Below are 18446 nucleotides of genomic sequence, written 5' to 3'. Positions count from 1 at the left end.
ATACTGAGCTGAGTTCTTTATGTATTTTTGTTTTATTTAAATTCTAGTTAGTTAACATATAGTGAAATATTGGTTTTAGGAGTAGAATTTAGTGATTCATCACTTACATGTAACACCCAGGGCTCACCACATCAAGTGCCCTCCTTAATACCTATCATCCATTTAGCCCATCCCCTGCCCACCTCCCCCAGAGCAAGCCTCAGTTTGTTCTCTATAGTTAAGAGTCTCCTATGGTTTGCTTCCCTCTCTTTTTTTTTTTCTCTCCCCTGTGTTCATCTGTTTTGTTTCTTAAATTCCTCAGATGAGTGAAATCATATGGTATTTGTCTTCCTCTGACATGTGGACATTTGGGCTCTTTCCATAGTTTGGCTATTGTTGATAATGGTGCTATAAACATAGGGATGCAGGTTCCCCTTTGAATCCGTATTTTTGTATCCTTTGGGGAAATACCTAGTAGTGCAATTGCTGGGTCATAGGGTAGTTCTATTTTTAGCTTTTTGAGGAATTTCCATGCTGTTTTCCAGAGTGGATGCACCAGTTTGCATTCCCACTAACAGTGTAAGAGGGTTCCCCTTTCTCTGCATCCTTGCCAACATCTGTTGTTGTTTCTTGTGTTGTTAATTTTAGCCATTTTGACAGGTGTGAGATGGTACCTCATTGTGATTATGATTTGTATTTCCCTGATGATGAGTGATGTTGAGCATCTTTTCATGTGTCTCTTGGCCATCTGGATGTCTTCTTTGGAGAAATGTCTATTCATGTCTTCTGCCCATTTCTTAACTGGATTATTTGTTTTTCAGATGTTGCATTTGATAAGTTCTTTATAGATTCTTGATGCTAACCCTTTATCTGATATGTCATTTGCAAATATCTTCTCCCATTCTGCAGGCTGCCTTTTAGTTTTATTGATTGTTTCCTTCACTGTGCAGAAGCTTTTTCTCTTGATGAAGTCCCAGTAGTTCATGTTTGTTTTTGTTTCTCTTGCCTCTGGTGATGTATCTAGTAAGAAGTTGCTACGGCTGATGTCAAAGAGGTTGCTGCCTGTGTTCTCCTCTAGGATTTTGACGGTTTCCTGTCTCACATTTAGGTCTTTCATCCATTTTGAATTTGTTTCTGCGTATGGTATAAGAAAGTGGTCCAATTTCGTTCTTCTGCATGTTGTTGTCCAGTTTTCCCAACACCATTTGTTGAAGAGACTGTCTTTTTTCCATTGGATATTCTTTCCTGCTTTGTTAAAGATTAATTGATCATATAGTTATGAGTCCACTACTGGGTTTTCTGTTCTGTTCTGTTGATCTATATGTCTTCTTTTGTTTCAGTACCATACTGTCTTGATGACTGCAACTTTGTAATGTAGCTGGAAGTCCGGAATTGTGATCCCTTCAGCTTTGTTTTCTTTTTCAAGATTGCTTTGGCTATTTGGGGTCTTTTGTGGAATATTTTGATATTAACCCTTACTGGCTATATGTCATTTGCAGATATCTTCTGCCATTCAGGATTTTGCCTTTTTGTTTTGTTGATGTTTTCTTTGCTATGCAGAGCTGTTTAGTTTGATGTGCTCCCTTTTGTTAAGTTTTTGCTTTTGTTGCCCTTTGCTGGAGGAGATCCAAAAAAATACTGCTCAGACTGATGTTCAAGAGCAACTGACTATGTTTTCTTCCAGGAGTTTTATGGGTTTTGGTCTTAATATTTAAGTCTGTAATTAATTTTGAGTTATTTTTTATATATGGTGTAAATTTTATTCTTTTGCATGTAGTTGTCCTCACATGTCCTTTCTACATGTATTGGGATGATGATATGTTTTTTATCTTTCCTTCCGTTAATGTGGTGTATTGCATTTATTGATTTGTGTATAAATCAATTTCATCCAGGGATAGATTCCACTTGATCATAGCATATGATCCTTTTTTTTTTTTTGTGCTGTTGACTATTATTTCTTGTATTATTTTGAGGAGTTTTCCATCTGTATTCATTGGTGATATTCGCCTGTACTTTTCTTGTGGTGTCCTCATCTGGTTTTGGAGTCAAAATAATATTGGCTTTGTAAAATGAGTTTGGCAGTGTGCCCTTCTTAGCTATTAATTGTTATTTAAATGTCTGATAGAATTCACCAGTGAAGCCATCTGGTCCTGAGCTTTTTTTTGTTGGGAAATTTTTGTTTATTGATTAAATCTTCTTACCAGTTACAGATTTTTCAGATTTTCTATTTCTTCATAATTCAGTCTTAGACATTTGTATGTTTTTAGGAAATTACCCCTTTCTTATAGATTATGTGATTTGTTGGCATATAATTGTTCATAGCAGTCTCTTATCTTTTGTATTTCTGGGGTAACAGTTGTAATGTGTCCTCTTTGGTTTCTGATTTTGAGTCTTCACTCTTTTTCTTACTTTAATTAAGGGTTTGTCAATTTTGTTTATATTTTCAAAAAGTAGTTTTTAGTATCATTGATCTTTTCTATTGTTTTTCTGTTCTCTCTTTCATTTATTTCTACTGATATTGGCTATTTCCTTCCTTCTAAGTTTGGGCTTCATTTGTTCTTTTTCTAGCTCCTTGAGGTGAAAAGATTGTTTATTTGAGATCTTTCTTGTTTTTTAATGTATTTATTGCTATGAACTTTCCTCTTAAAACTGCTTTTATTGCTTTGTTAAGGTTTGGTATGCTGTTTCTATTTTCATTTATCTCAGTATATTTTTAAATTTCTCTTTTGAATTCCTCTTTGACCCATTGGTTATTTAAGAGTTTATTGTTTAACTTTTACCTGTTTTTGAATTTTCACCTTTTCTGCTATTAGTAATTTCTAGTTTATACCATTATAGTCAGAAAAGATATTTGATAATGATTTTAGTATTTGTCAATTTGTTAAGACTTGTTTGTGATCTAACATGATCTATCCTGGAGAATGTTCCATGTGTGTCTGGGAAGAATGTGTATGCTACTGCTATTGGGTGAAATACCGTGTGTCTGTTAGATCCATTTGCTCTAAAGTATGGTTCATGTACCTTATTTCTTTATAATTTTTCTCTGTGATTAATGTATCCATTGTTGGAATTGGGGTAATGAAGTCTTCTACTGTTATTGCATTGTCATTTATTTCTGCCTTCAGATTTGTTAATATTTGCTTAATATATATAGGTGCTCTGGTGTTGGGGTGTGTGTTTGTGTGTGTATATATACATATATACACACACACATATATATGTAAAATATATGTATATAAAATTGTAATTTCCTCTTGATGAATTTACTCTTTTACCATTATATAATGACCTCCTTTGTTTCTTGTTGAACTTTTTGGGTTAAAGTGTGTTTGTCTGGTATCAGTATAGCTATCCTCATTCTCTTTTGGTTTCTGTTTGCATAGGCTATCTTTTTTCATCCCTTCACTTTGAGCTTATATATATCCTGAAAACTGAAGTAAGTGTCTTACAGTCAGCACATAGTTGGGTGTTGTTTTTTAATCTACTCAGCCACTTTATGTTTTTGATTAGAGAATATAATCCATTTGCATTTAACATAATTGCTGATAGATAGGAACTTATCATTGGCATCTTATTGTTTTAATTGCTGTTTTTTGTTCCTTTGTTTCTTCCTTTCTTGCTGTCTTCCTTTGCAATGTGATGATTTTCTGTAGCGTAATGCTGTGAATCCTGTCTCTTTATCTTTTGTTTTGCTTTATTGTTTGTTTTGCTTTACTTTTGTTTATCCTAGGTTTTGCTTTGTAGTTACTGTGAGGCTTGCATAAAACATGCTTTAGTTATAACAGTAGCTTAAGCTTATGACAGGTTAACTTCAGTCTCATACAAAAGCTCTACCTTGTTACTCCCTTTCCCCACAAACATTCTTTGTTTTTTTTCACAATTCAGATGTTTTAATATTGTATATATGCTAAGAAATTATTATAGCTATACTTATTTTTAATACTTTTGTCTTAACCTTTATACTACAATTAAATGATTTATACACCACTCTTTAGTACTAGAGCATTCTGAATCTATGTACTTACTTTTACCAGTGAATCTTACATTTTCATGTTTTCAAGTTACTAATTAGTATCCTTTCATTTCAGCTTAAAGAATTCCCTGTAGCATTTCTTGTAAGGTAGGTCTAGTGGTAATGAAAAAGCTTAGCTTTTGTTTGGGAAATTCTTTGTGTCTCCTTAATTTCTGAAGGACATCTTTGCTGGGTAAATTATTCTGGGTTGGCAGCTGGTGGTGTTCTTGTTGTCGTTTTTGTTTTTGTTTTTTTAGCACTTTGATTATATCATCCCACGCTCTCTTGATTTACAAGGTTTCTGCTGAAAAATCCACTGATGGCTTGGTGGAGGTTCCCTCGTATGGGAGGAATTTTTTTCAGGGTATCTGTATAAATGTCTACAGACTGAGTAACACATAAAAGAAAATAGAAACCGGCATGATATGTTTCCTCCTGCTGCTATCCTTCTGACTTATTTATCCACTTGCTGAACCATCTGCCTAGTCTTCAGGGTCCAGTCCTTGGCAATTTGTTTTAATAGCATGTTGTAAGTTGCGCAAGTTGGAGTAGTTTCTGTCTGGAGAAACAAAGTTGAATTTCCGTTGACAGTTAGAAGAAGCTGTTTCTGACCCCCAGAGTGAATAATTCTGGTTGTTTTCTTTGTCCTGATATTTGCTTTGAATAGTATAATATCTTCTGTCAGGCCTGCTCATGATGTTTGGGCTACTGAATATCCTCTCTTCTGCTTTGATAGCCAGTCATTCTTTAGTATTATTGAATCTTGCAAGTAAACATTAAGCTCTGTGTGTCAGCCTCTGAAAACATAATCCTAACATAGCCACTGTCTTCAAGGATTTCGCTATCTAGAGGGAAAAATAGGCATAAAGTAAACTAAAATGTAATGTGTAAGCATTAAAGAATGATGTGATCACAGAGCAGGGATCATCCCCACCCTTGAGAGGTATGTGCCTGTTTCTAACATCCTAGTAGTTTTACCACCCTTAAGGTGTTTATGTTGGGGTTCACAGTTGATACTTGTTTTAGAAGTTATGTGGGTTGTGTTAACTGTGTTTAGTTAATATTTCATGGAGAGACATGACTTCACCTTCATTTTAACCCATACAGCACATTAATAAGAGGTATTTTGTCAAGATTAGCAGCGTTTTTTGAGGCCTTGTTACGTGCAGGATGCTGAGCTCCGTGTTGAGGGCATGCGAAGTTATAAAGCACAGTTCCTCCTTTGAAAAGGTACAGTATCCTTGGGGAAGCAATATTTAGAGAGAGGATAAATATAATACAGCAGCAACTTAAATTTCTGCAGAGTGCTATAGTTTTTAGTACACCTTCGCATTTATTCTTCATGATAACCCTGTAAGGCAAGTTATTGTAAACACTTTATGATAAGAAAAATCAGTAGCTTCCCACCGTTATACAACTAATGTGTGGCAGAGACAGCAGTCCAAGCCATCTGACTCTAATCTGCAGCACCTCTCACTCCGACATAGTAAAAACTGAGTAGTTCATGCGGAAATCAGAGAATGAGGTCTCAAGCCCTGTCCAGACACCAAAAAATATTTCAGGATCTGGTGTGCAGTGAAGAAGTAGAGTCTGGGCTGGGCCAAGACTCAATGCTAAGCAATTAGCTGAACGCCAAGAGTTTGAGTTGAGAGAAGCCCAAGAAGCAGAGTCCAGAGGGAAATTGGATGCTGCTAGGAGTTTTGTAGAGACAAGGTAGGAGAGCTGGGAATTTGTGAGGGTCGTTTTCAGCCTGGCCCAATTTCATATTTCCTTTCGAAGATGGAGTTCCTTCTTTGCTGGTCTTAATGGCACATAGCATTCTGAACCTAAATTTTAACAGGAATAGTACGGTGTGAGGATGTTTATTTGTAGCTTGCATGGATTATACAGTCATATGTTAAGGTTGATGTAAGGCTGGCCCTACTGCATATATTTTATTTCCAAGGTGTGTGTGTTAGATTATCACTATTTGTATATTGGTTGAAATGTTTTATATCTGCCACCTTTCAAGTGCTCGGTTGCCACATGTGGCTGGTGGTTACCATATTGGACAGAGTGGTAAACTTGGATTCTTTAAAAAAAAAATTTTTTTTTAAAGTAATACGTGCACATGTAGAAATATTCAGTGTTCAGAAGGTAAAAAATGAAAAGTGAAAGTGTCTTCTTCCCACCTTCTTCTCAATTTCTTTCCCTCTCCAGTGGCACCTACTATTAAAACTTTCTGTTATTTCCTTTCAGGAATAGGAAGGCATATCCATCAAAATTGTATATGTATAAGCTTTTTATAAATTACAAAAATTGACTATGCTAGGTATTCTGTTTCATATCGTTTTGTTTCTTTTTGTTTCATATATTTTTTTAAAAGAAAATATTAACATGCCATCTAAGAGGCCTTGACTCAACTATGCATTTAGCTCTCACTGCCTGTTTTAAAGGTTGCCTACTGTCCTTTGTTTGGAAAGAGTGTTTTTCAGTTTCCTATTTTAGGTTTTTATGTTGTTTCCTTTTTTTTCTTTTGCTATTCAAACAGTATTGTGATAGATATAGTCTTTGTTTTGTATGTTTGCAGCGAAGGTCCTAGCAGTGCAATTGCTGGGTCAAAGGATCAGAGCACAGCCTCTTAAGAAGGGCTGCTAGTGGTCCTCCGTGACTAGTGCTGCATCAAAGCAAGGAGGGAGTATAGAATCCGGGGTGAGGGTGGGGCGTAAAAGACTGGAAAGAAGGGGACCAGAGGTAAAATAACGGTGAAGAAACTGGCAGTGGGACAAGATGATAAGTATCTGTATCAATAGGTTGAAGGGTGGCCTTTAAGTTTAATCAGTACAGTCGCTTCTGGGAGTAGTTAAGAAAAAAATTTAAATGTTAATGTAGTTTATTGCAATATGTATATATTTTTATAACTGCTGTTGTATTTGTTTTAAAATATTGCAATCCTAATATATTTATTATATGTAGTTTGGAAAATGCAGGTATAAAGCAGAAGACAAATTTGACCCATACTCACAGAAAACTATTAATATTTTTATTTCATATTTTTGTGTAGGTGTTCGTTTTTACACAGTTGAGACCATATTGTATATACATGTGCTTATATTCAAACTGCTTATCATCCTGATCTTGTTGATTTAATTTTCCTTCATTATTTTTTGCCTGCCTTTTTTCTTTTTTTTAAGGTAATAGAAATCTAACATTGTTTTGGAATGAATTTGGATACCAGAGTGACAAGGACATGGAGAAATCTTTAGATTCTGTTCAGTATCAAAGACGACAAGCCATGGCCATCCCATTCATCATTCAGTGTGGTGAGTGTTGAATTCCATTCCAATCAGCACTTAGTTCCCAGTAGCAAGTCATTGTGCTAGAAAATGGGTTGTGAGGGAGACAGAGGTGGGTAGGACAGCGTGCTTGCTTTCAAGGAGATTAGGGTCGAGGAAAGGTTTAGAAATACATGAAACTAATTGTAATAGAGATGAAAATAAGGTAAATGAGGTCAAAGAGTTGTCAAGTTATTTGAGGTTTAAAAGGGAGGTGATGGAAGTTGAGGCCAGGCTTCATGACAGAGGTAGCCTTTGCTATGGTCTTTAGAATAGATTTTTTTTTTTTTTTACCTTCTTCAATATGGCCGCTTCTCTCCTTTTAGCTGTGGAGTTTGTTCTGCCAGTGTTCAGGTCTGTGTCTGGGGTATTTCGGATGATGTGATAGTTATCTAGCAGTGTTCGAGGGACAACGTGAGTCTGTGCTCCTACAGCTCCATCACCATCTTCCTCTACGTCTCTCGAAGGTAGAATTTTGAGCGGCGGAGAAGTAGTGGGGAAGGTGTGTTAATATCAAGTGTACACTTCAGCTAATTTTTTTGTGATAGAATAATAGAAACAGTTATTTTTCATTTTAATACTTAGCACTGTGTTAAATATATAGTACTTAGTATTTGACTACTGGATGAATGATCAGTGAATAATAAAAGACAAGAGTGTTTAGGTTGAGTAAACCCATTAGAGGGCTTGGAATGCCAGAGTAAGGAGTTTTTACTTTGATAAGTAATGATGAGGCTCTGGGAGTTTTTCAGTAGGAGAACATCATTGAAGCACTGAGCACTTACGATTGTGTGCCTCTGATACATCTTCTAGCCACTGTATAAAGGTTTAGAAAATAAAGACACACTCCTCTATCTGCAAGGAATCTGCCATCCAGAGGGGAAGGCAGCCAGGCAAACAAAAAAGCGCACAATAGTAGTTATTTACACTGTGCCCAGGGAACACCTGTCCCACCTTGTCCCTGGGGTGGTCCACAGAGGACCTGAGCATCCTATGTCACTTGTGGTAAGGTAGCTCTGGCAGCTCAGTGCAGGGTGATTGGGAGGAGGGCTAGCACAAAGGTTGAGGTCAGCGCTGTAGGAAGACTACTGGCATCATCCAGGATCCAGGGGAGAAATTGTAAATGTCCGAAGAAAATCATGGCTGTGTGATTTCAGAGGAAAATACACGCCAGACATTTAGAAGGAATAATTGAGGAAATGGATGATGCAGTAATATGCAGCATCCTATTGGACGGTAGCAATAATGGCTAAAAGTTAAGGCCTCCTATGAGACTGGAGTGCCTTGGTTCTATAGGCAGGGAAGGAGTGAAAGGAGGAAATAGACGAAAGAAGTCAGAAATCACAGGCTGGAGAGTGGGGTAAGAGCAGGAGACCGGTGCAGAGCAAGGAGTGTAAGTGATTCAGAGAGCTTGATTGTCCTTGTTATGGTAGTTGTGTGTTTGGAGATGGAAGGTGGTGTGGCAGCAGAGGGATCGTAGGTCGGAGAAAATGAAAGAGACGAGTCACTAGAAGTCTTCTGTGGTTCAAGAAGAGGTGGGGAGGGACCTAGTCAACATTCTTCTGGCTGAAAGGAGCAGGAACTCACCGGAGAGAACTTAAGCAATAACAACAACAGCAATAATAACAACACTGTACTGGTGGTGTTTTAGGGTAGCTCATAGAATCCTGGACTAGTTGTACCATCAGATAAAGGTACGTGGTCATGGATTCACTTGTCTCTGGATAGAAAGCTATGTCATACTTTTGGTATGTGCAGTCTGACGTATTACTTGCTATGTTCACTTCTGACTGTGCTCTTTCTTGTGTGTGATTTTGTTTTCATTATCAGATCTTTGCCTTAAATGGAGAGTCTTGCCTTCTTCTATTACTAATCAGGAAAAAGAATTTTTTGACCTCTGGATTTGTGCTAATAATCCTAACCTCTTGGAAAACAGGTAGTTTTTGATAGTTTTCTAAAATTCATTATCCATTTTTAATTCCCAAAAATGCATATGTGTGAAACCAGAAAATGTCAGTGATAGATACATTTCAGCTTGGTAGCGGTCATCCCTGTGAACTTTCTAGCTCCTTGCCACCTGTGGAAAGATACTTCGTTAGTGTGCTTTTCCATCAAGATAAAGGAGACCTGCATGTAACTATTTGCAAACTTTGGGATGTGCAGCTCTGTGCTTCCGCTGGCAGGAGACCATGACCCAGTGTTGGAGTTCTGCCTTCTAGTTCGTTTTCACACCACATACGGCCTTATTGTAAAGGAGTCTTACCCAGAGGCTGTCTCCAGGGACACTAACCTGTTAGACCCTATGCATTTTCTATTTAAGTAACATATTGATTTCATTGCTTTGAGCTCTTGGAGGAAGTAGTTCAGACTAAAACAGGAAAAAGACCGATTAAGTATTGATGAATGTCACTGTTATCACAGGCCCTTTAGACTTACATTATTTTCCTTGGGGAGGGAAAGAATGACTATCCCCCTTTAAAGAAGGCACCCCTAAATCAAACATTTGCTTCTCCGTGGAGTTTGTTCTAAATTCTTTGGCCTGAAGAAGTGGATCAATATTGCTAATACAGAATAACTCCTGTTTGGTTATTTTTATCCAGCCCTAAAAAAAAAAAAAAAAGAAGGGGGGGGCGCCTGGGTAGCGCAGTTGTTAAGCGTCTGCCTTCAACTCAGGGCATGATCCCGGCGTTCCAGGATCGAGTCCCACATCGGGCTCCTCCGCTGGGAGCCTGCTTCTTCCTCTCCCACTCCCCCTGCTTGTGTTCCGACTCTCGCTGGCTGTCTCTCTGTCACATAAATAAATAAAATCTTAAAAAAAAAAAAAAGGGAAAATTAAAACACACACACACACCCCAGCATTTAGAAACTGCTACCCCTTCCCCCTGGAGTCCCCAAGTTACCCATATTTAGAGACTAAGGAAAAAACCAGAGGTGGTAAGAGCTCTTAGATTCCTCAAGGCCCAGGGCTTTTTAGTCTCGTTTCTTGGTTTGTAGCAGAACCTGTTTTCCCCAAATAAACTTTGTTCAGACCCCAAATATATGAGATAAATGTAGAACTTCCCTGATTAAATTGGAAGCTGGGAATCTGAGGGCCCAAGACTCCACTTCTCATTTCTGTTCTGGACTCTCTGTAGAAAGCCTAGAGCTCTAGGGAGCATGATTATAAAATACTGAGCTAGCCTCGCGCCTTCATTTTAGAGAAGTGAACATTGAAGCCCAGTGGGGGCTAGGAAACCTGTTCATGAGGTTACTGGCCAAGGTGTCTGACTCCTAACTGGGCTCTGGCCCTGGCTTGAAACTGAAGTATCTCCTACAGAGGAGTCAGGGGTTGGCCTGGTTTCAATATTAAGAAGAGTTACTAATATTGATCCCTTCCTATGAGCTAAGAACTTTTCATTCAGTATTAAGATAGTGTTTTAAGTTCTGACTCTGGGGCCAGACTGCCTGTGTTTGACTCCTCTGGCTCCATTAGCTGTGAGATCTTGGATAGGTGACAGAATCTCTCTTTAACTTGGCTTTCTATCACTTAGAATGGGGTGTAATCACAGTACCTTTTGCATCTTCTCTGGGTCCTGCTGAGCCCCTTAGAAAGTCAGTTTACTGACTTCCTGGTTAATGGGAGCTTCTTAGTTCTAAGCCATGAGAATTTAGGTCCCTCCCCACAGATCTAACATATATTTGTGGCTTCTTAGCCCAGTCTTGGGCCTTCTCGGACCCACAGAACTGGTATCTATCTTCCACGGTTTTCCTTACCTCCGGCTTACCATTGTCTGTGTATTGGCACACTCTCACCCTCTCCTCCTTGAAAAGTGGTGATGCCATCACGGAGCATTGCAAAATTAGTTTCAAAGCTGCATCAGTTCTCTTTTACACATTCAAACAGTGTCCCTTGTGACAACAGGCAAGAGAAATTTAGCCACATTGACAGAAAACGGATGGTCCTTCAAAGCTTAAAACGCAGAGTTGTCTTATAATTTAAGTCCTTGATTCTTGAAATATAATGACATGATTTTGACCATGTGTATTTCATTTCCACTGAAAAGATTAGGACAAAAAATATGCTTGATGTGACAGCAAGAGATTTAGGGGACTTGTAAAGAAAATCTCCTAATCTAGTTATGAGGGCAATTACTTGAGAGTTGACACTTCCTTTACTGGAAGTCATTAACAACTCTAATTCAGTGTGGTAGGATGGACCCTGTGTACTTTGAGAACACACCATGAAATAGCAAAACCTATGCCATTGGATTTGGATAGAATCCCATAAAATCAGTGTATGAAAGTGATGAGAAGTATAGTATAGTTATTAGGTAACATTTGGTGAATGGAAGGCCTGAGTAATGGGGTAAAATGTGGCATTGTCTCTATTTACAGAAAGTATAGTGTTATTGTCAGCAGTTAATTGCCAGTTGTCAGCGGGGTTAATGGCAATGAACAGCATTTAAATGAACAATGTCAGTGTAACCAGAACTTAGGCAGGAAGCATAATAACAGCTTTCTCTTACGTAACAATTACATATGTTATCTCGTTTCCTCTTTACAACAACCATATGAACGTGCATCGTTTCTCAGAGGAGGAAACAGTGAGGCCAGGGGAGGCCCGGTGACTGGTCCAGGATGCCTCCCTAGAGCTGAGACTTGAAGGCAAGCCTTTGGATGCAAACCTGTACTCTTTCTGCCTTATCACACCCAGTCTCTGAAGGCATCTTGTGTGTGTGTGTGTTTTAAATTTTTTTATTGGACTATAGTTGACACGGTGTTACATTAGTTTCAGGTGTACTGCACAGTGATTGAACATCTGCATATGTTGTGCTTGCTCACCGCAAGGGAAGCCCCCATCTGTCACCATGCAAATGCTATTACAGCTTCATCGACTATATTCCCGATGCTGTGCCTTTTATCCCGTGACCTATTCATTCCGCAGCCGGAAGTCTGTTATCACCCGTCCCCCTGCCCTCATTCTGCCCATCCCCCAACCCTTTCCCCCTGGCAACCACTAGTTTCTTCTCTGTAGTTATAAGTCTGATTCTGCTTTGTATTTGTTTATTCATTTATTTTGTTTTTTAGATTCCAAAGGCCTCCTTTTAACATTTCAGGAAGCCTAATGCCAGTCATATGCTCTGTGGTGACAAAATGTACCATCTTACAAATGGTAGTATTACTCCGAGCTGGTCACCCAGGTGGGGTAAAATGATGAAGCCATTCTTCTTTGGGCCACCAGAGCATCTTTTTCCTTTCCGCTTTAAGCACAGAGGGAGGCTAGACAATTTTTATCACAGTACCTGGGAAATAGGTATGCATATACTTCCATTACATTCACGCTATGCGTTTATCTGCATTTGGAAATAGGGATCACCAGCAGGGTAGAAATGACGCCTATCATTTGATCGAATCAAAACAGTCTAAATTGTGAAAGGGATGATGTTTAAAATATCCACGGGTCGTATTGCAAGTTAAAATCTTTAAAGATCATTGAATGGATTCTGTGTTTTATTAAAACACTTGAGGTTTCTCTTTTCCGAATAAAAACTTCATGTTTTTAAGTTTATGTTCATTTTCTCAAATGAAATAGAAACCTATGTAGGTACCATCCCACAGATGTCTTCAAATCAATGCTGTCGGTGGCTGTATTTATAGTAGATGCCCCCTGATTGGTTTCTCTACCCCCCTTTTCTGAACGTAACAGTAACAACCAATACCATATGTGGGTGGAATGAAGTGTTTTTTCATAGTCGTATTTGAATATGGTTGTAGGTCCTCATGCTTCTCTCTTGCTGGGGGAAAGGGAAATATGGCCTGCAGCTCTGAAAGACAGAAATCATCGGTTTGATCTGCTTCCCTTTCCTGTACTGGCTCAGAAAGGAGAAGGCCCTCTTTCTAGTCTCAACCTCCTCGTCCCCATCGTAGCTTAACAACACGTTTATTTTATACAAACTTTGTCCCTCCCCCTCCCTTTAGTTCCTGTCAAAATAGAAAAACCCTTGTGTAAAGCAGGCTCTTAGAATCAACCTTGGCATTTTGCTCCACTCCTGAACATTCCCAGCCATACCCTCAATAGAGCCACGCCTGGGGGGGGGGGGCTGAACTTCTAGTCCTTGACAAACCTTGATACCAGGGGAAACAATATAATATCTCAGTTTTTTTATAGTTTGGCCAACTCAGCTCCCCAGAACATAGCCTTGGAACCAAAAGAAGGGGAGGGAAAAAAAGGACCCCCAAGCTCTTGAGCCGTATGTTTCAAAAATCATTAGTGTTTTATGTAACTATAACGAGGGAGGCTCTATGCACGGTCTGCTTATTGGTCATCTACACCCAGTTCTACTGGATTATATGGCATGTGTGTTGAAACAGCACAGCAGTAGGGCTGGGAAGCGCAGTGGCTGCCAGCAGCAGGTCCGCACAACAGCAGGGAGAGAAGGATGTGTGCCTGCTGCAGCAGGATCGTGGGGCTAATCCGTGATGAAGGGCTGCCCCGGGCGCGGTGACCCGCAAGGCTGTCACTGAGCACTGCATCCTCTCCCAGGGGTCCCTGCTCTTCACAGTCAGCCTTCGAAATGGATCCACGTGTTTCAGAAGCAGAATTATTTGGTGTCGTTTAGAGAGACGTATAGATTCCTACCTGAAATTTTTTTGGGGAAAAAATGTTTGGCAATGAGAGAAGCTTCAATTATCTAAAAGCATTTTTGCAAAAGGTTTCATTTCATGATAGCGCAGGATAAATGAAGCAGTCGTAAAAGAATGAATGTATTCTCCCATTCTTGTAAATATACCATCCTCTACGTCTCCCTTAAGCTCTTCTCCACGCGAACTGGAGATTTAACGTCCTGTATTACGTCAAGTCATCAATACACTCTCTTCCTTTGTATTCAACTTTTGGATATAAGGCGTAAAGAGTATTTGTTTATAGAAGTAAATCATTTTTTATAGACAGTAGTTTTATATTTCCTCTCCTGACGTCTTCTGTTGATTGTAAAGTTGTCATCAGGCAGAACGCCTGCCTTCTATCCCTCTGGGCACCATGAGCTCCATGTCACCATCAAAAACTGAGAAAGAGAAACAACTTCGAGAGGCAGTCCAAAGGTATCACAGTCGGCTGGCAGACCGGCAGCCACAGGTGAGCTGTTACTCTTTCCAAAATCTACTTGAACTCCAGAGCTGTTGGTTTTATGTGTGCGAATCAGCTAATGAGCTTTACCCCTGTAAATTGTGTAGCTGCTTTTTTCCATCCTTTTTTGTCACTTTCTTTTAATTTTGGCTCTCAAGACTGTTCTAGAGACAAGCACAAGTGCGCCAGGGGCTCAGGAAGGGAGGAGAGTTAACAACCACCCACCTGTATGTAAGCCCATCTACACAGCAGTGCACGAGAGGAACGGGGATTTACTTCCACACTACAGATGCACACAGAACCTTGTATGGGTGACAGGGTCAATATTGGAACAAAAGTTGGTATGTTTCTAAAGGCTAGGCTCTTTTTATTTCCATTGGGCTTCTTCCCTGAGAGTGGAGTTTTTGAGGTGAAGAGTTGTTCTTTTAAAAAATATTAGCCTATTAATACAGAAACTCAGTGTCACTTAATTGTTAAGAAAATTCAATAAATTAAACGTAACTATCAATAAATATAAGTAACCATGACAATTTCAAGGGAAGGAAAAAGTGGTATGCAGAAATATTGTTTTAATCTCTTAACTAATAAAGTAATTAGATCTCTGTTTACTTTATAGATTTAATACCCAAATTCAGCATTTTAAAATTGGATAGCCTGTCAGCTTCCTCAAATAGAACTTGAAGAGGTCAGCAGCATATGTCCAAATGTGTTGACTCCTCTGTAAATGTCAGGAAATAAAAAGTACTTGAGTAGAAAATTCTCTTATGGAGCAGGAATAAAGATTCTCAGGCTTAATACCTTATTATTATTACATGTAATCCTGTGCTTTTAGAAGATCAACTTTCTTCTCTACCCTGTTTCATCTTCTTGCCTCTCCCACTTTGCTAGGGCTCTGCCTTACAAGTCAGCCACCACTGGGGATCACAACCAAGGAAACCTGACCCTCCCTTTTAACCTGGAGTCTCTGGGTCTCTGGGGAAGACCCTGAGAGTCACTTTGCAAACACATTCCCTTAAGCATTCCCTGTCCCCCCAAATTGGTGAAACTTTCTATGGTTCTTAGAGCCTCTAGTCATGGGTTTGATAATAGAGGTCAGAAGGACAGGTATCACAGCCTGCAGTTACTTTAATAAACAAGAAGGTGAAGTCAGATCTCTCCAGCATGGAAGGTCTTCATTTGTTTTTTTGCTTCTTGTTTGCCACTCCCTGTAGATTTGTGAAGGCAGACAGCATCTCCTAAAATGCCTCTCTCTTTATTGCAGTCTCTGAATGCTTTTTTCTCTCCTGTGGAGGTCAGAGCTGACCCTTGGATGGTAATAGTGCCAATCACAAAGTCTTGGTTATCTCTTTGTTTAGTATTGGATGTTTTATTCATTACTAAGGTAGAGATTTTTTTTTTTAAGATTTTATTTATTTATTTGACAGAGATAGAGACAGCCAGCGAGAGAGGGAACACAAGCAGGGGGAGTGGGAGAGGAAGAAGCAGGCTGCCAGCGGAGGAGCCTGATGTGGGGCTCGATCCCATAACGCCGGGATCACGCCCTGAGCCAAAGGCAGATGCTTAACCGCTGTGCCACCCAGGAGCCCCAAAGGTAGAGATTTTGATGGTAGCTGTTGGGTAACATATTTGGACCATCTGGTCAGCTTATTCTTTCTTTCTTGGTAGTTGAGTTTTTCATAAGAATTTGAGCCAGGTTTATAGATTCAGTCTGTTTGACATGTAAACAAAGAACTTTAGCAGTCCTTGCCTGGAGACTTGCTCCCATCAGTTCAAAGGACCTAGGAATCCCCCACCTCCTCCCTTGCCCCCTTTTGTGAAGGTAGTCCTAGCATCTTCAACTCCCTTTCAGTACTCAGTGCCCTTAACTGACCCTGATTCTGTGGTCATCGAGGAAAGCTTTGTTTAAAGTTTGCCAACCGTAGGCAACCAGTTAATTTTAAGGTGGCCATCGAGCATTATGGGCAAGACAGAGTAACTCTGATACCACAGCGTGAGCTGTGTGTGTGCAGGGATAGTCTTGGTTTTGTTCAGTGTAAAATCTGTTACCTAATACAGTGCCTAGCAAGGAGCAGGTACTCAATAAATGGTTGTCGGGCCAATAAGAAAAACATGCACTCAGATAATACGCAGTCCTTTCGTGGACCAAGCCTAACAGCTATTTGAAAATTAGTGACGACCGCCACGCGATACTAGTTCAATATCTGTCTGATCACCACTGAAACCACCATAGATATTTATTACACAGAGACAATGAGGGCAGCTTTAGTCAAAAAAGGGCTCACAGAGGAAGTGGCACTTATCTTGTGTCTCGACGTCTATTTAGGGGAATTGGGGGAAACGACCGGGCAGACATTCTAGGTGAGAAAAACATTGTAAAAGAAGACTTGGAGATCAGCACTGACTTGTTCCTTCACAGTGCCGATCCTTTAAATTACATGCCAAACTTATGTTTTTAAAAAAATAGACTCAGCATCTGTGTGACATGTCTCTCTTTTAAAGACCATGCAGCTCATTATAAGATATGGTAATTGTTGAATAGAAGACCTCTGGAAGGTGACCTCAATTCCTCTGTCACAAAAATAACCCAAGAAAGTATTCAAAAACTATGTTTTGGTGATAGCTGCTGATGCCGGAAACAAGACTCAGAACCATTCAGTATTCATTGTGAATTTACTCTCTTCCCGACTGCCTTTTATGTATGTATTTATTTTTAAGATTTTATTTATTTATTTGACAGAGAGAGAGACAGCCAGCGAGAGAGGGAGCACAAGCAGGGGGAGTGGGAGAGGAAGAAGCAGGCTCCTAGAGGAGGAGCCCGATGTGGGGCTCGAACCCAGAACACTGGGATCACGCCCTGAGCCGAAGGCAGACACGCTTAACGACTGAGCCACCCAGGCACCCCCCGACTGCCTTTTAAAAGAAGTTCTGTTAGAGTCCAACCCAGGCAGGGCTGGGAAAGTCAGAACAATAGGGCGTTCGTGCCGTTCCGATGCAGTGCAGACGTGATTCGGGTAGAGGGTAGATACCACTGGAAAATCGGGAACCGGCTAGTGTGTGACCATGATTCACTATGTCTACTGTGGTGCCCATTCTCTCAATATCAGGAAGTAAGGTGCTTGCCATGGAATTATGGTCTGCCCCCCTCTGGTTCTCTCTCCCTGCCTTGCTCTACCAGTGCCTACTTATCCATTGACTAGACCGGGAAACAAATATAAAAATGACCTAAATCTGCACATCCCATTTCTTACTCTCTCATATTTCATCTGTCATGGCTGAAGGTGTCCTGATCTGGAAAATGAAAAGTTGACTAGGTTCATTAAAGACCTTTCTGGATCTTAGATTCTGTGGCTCTGGGCTTTGTGTTACGGGCAAGCAGGAGTGGTTGAATAATGGTAGGAGAGATAGTATTATGGTGCGTGGTATGTGAAGTCGGCAGCTACAGCCTCTTCTCCATCCCTCACACACCCTACTGCCGTGTCGAATGACTAACTTCTAGGAGCGCCTACCTGATGCCCTGGTTAGGCAGTGCTTACAGTGAGTCAGGGAGCTATTCTGGTGAAAGGTATCTCAGTGGTTAGATCTGGTTCTCTGGGAGTAAATGAGGTAGCGAGGTCCAAAGCCGTCATTTCCACAAGATGGTATCTTATGTAATCCCTTCAACAGAACAGTTACATCAATTATAGCAAAAGAGAGAATTAAAGTTCAGAGACATTAAATAACTTGAATCAATCACACGTTTTTAAATGGTGAAGTTGGAATTTGTTTCCTTTTTGTCTAATTTCAGCACAGATCTGCTCTCAGTCTCATAAGGATAAATACAGAAAGGACCTAAGAACATTTACAAAGGCAACACACCGATACACTGCAAAACCTATTTGTTAAGGAAAATACTGAAGTTCAGTAACCTACTAGGAGAGCTCAAACTCAAGATGTAATTGATAAGCTGTGTCGGCAACCCAAGACCCTCTCTATAAATTGTGCTTCCGAAACAGCGCATTCCAATCTTTCTCCTTTCTGAAGAGATGAATGAATAATC

General features: G+C 39.8%; 1 protein-coding gene across 1 annotated transcript in view; it reads left to right on the top strand.

Moving 5' to 3' along the window:
* The window catches only part of MORC1 (MORC family CW-type zinc finger 1), a 161503-nt gene that overhangs the window by 81777 nt on the left and 61280 nt on the right, over positions 1-18446 (top strand). The window contains exons 15-17 of the mRNA XM_040621719.1: positions 7165-7293; positions 9136-9241; positions 14281-14419. Coding sequence (XP_040477653.1) covers positions 7165-7293; positions 9136-9241; positions 14281-14419 — 374 coding nt within the window. The remainder of the gene's footprint in view (positions 1-7164; positions 7294-9135; positions 9242-14280; positions 14420-18446) is intronic.

This window comes from Ursus maritimus, unplaced genomic scaffold, assembly GCF_017311325.1.
Source record: "Ursus maritimus isolate PB19 unplaced genomic scaffold, ASM1731132v1 scaffold_4, whole genome shotgun sequence".
NCBI lineage: Eukaryota > Metazoa > Chordata > Mammalia > Carnivora > Ursidae > Ursus > Ursus maritimus.
The sequence above is the reverse complement of the archived record's forward strand: the minus strand, read 5'-3'. Positions and strand labels throughout refer to the sequence as shown.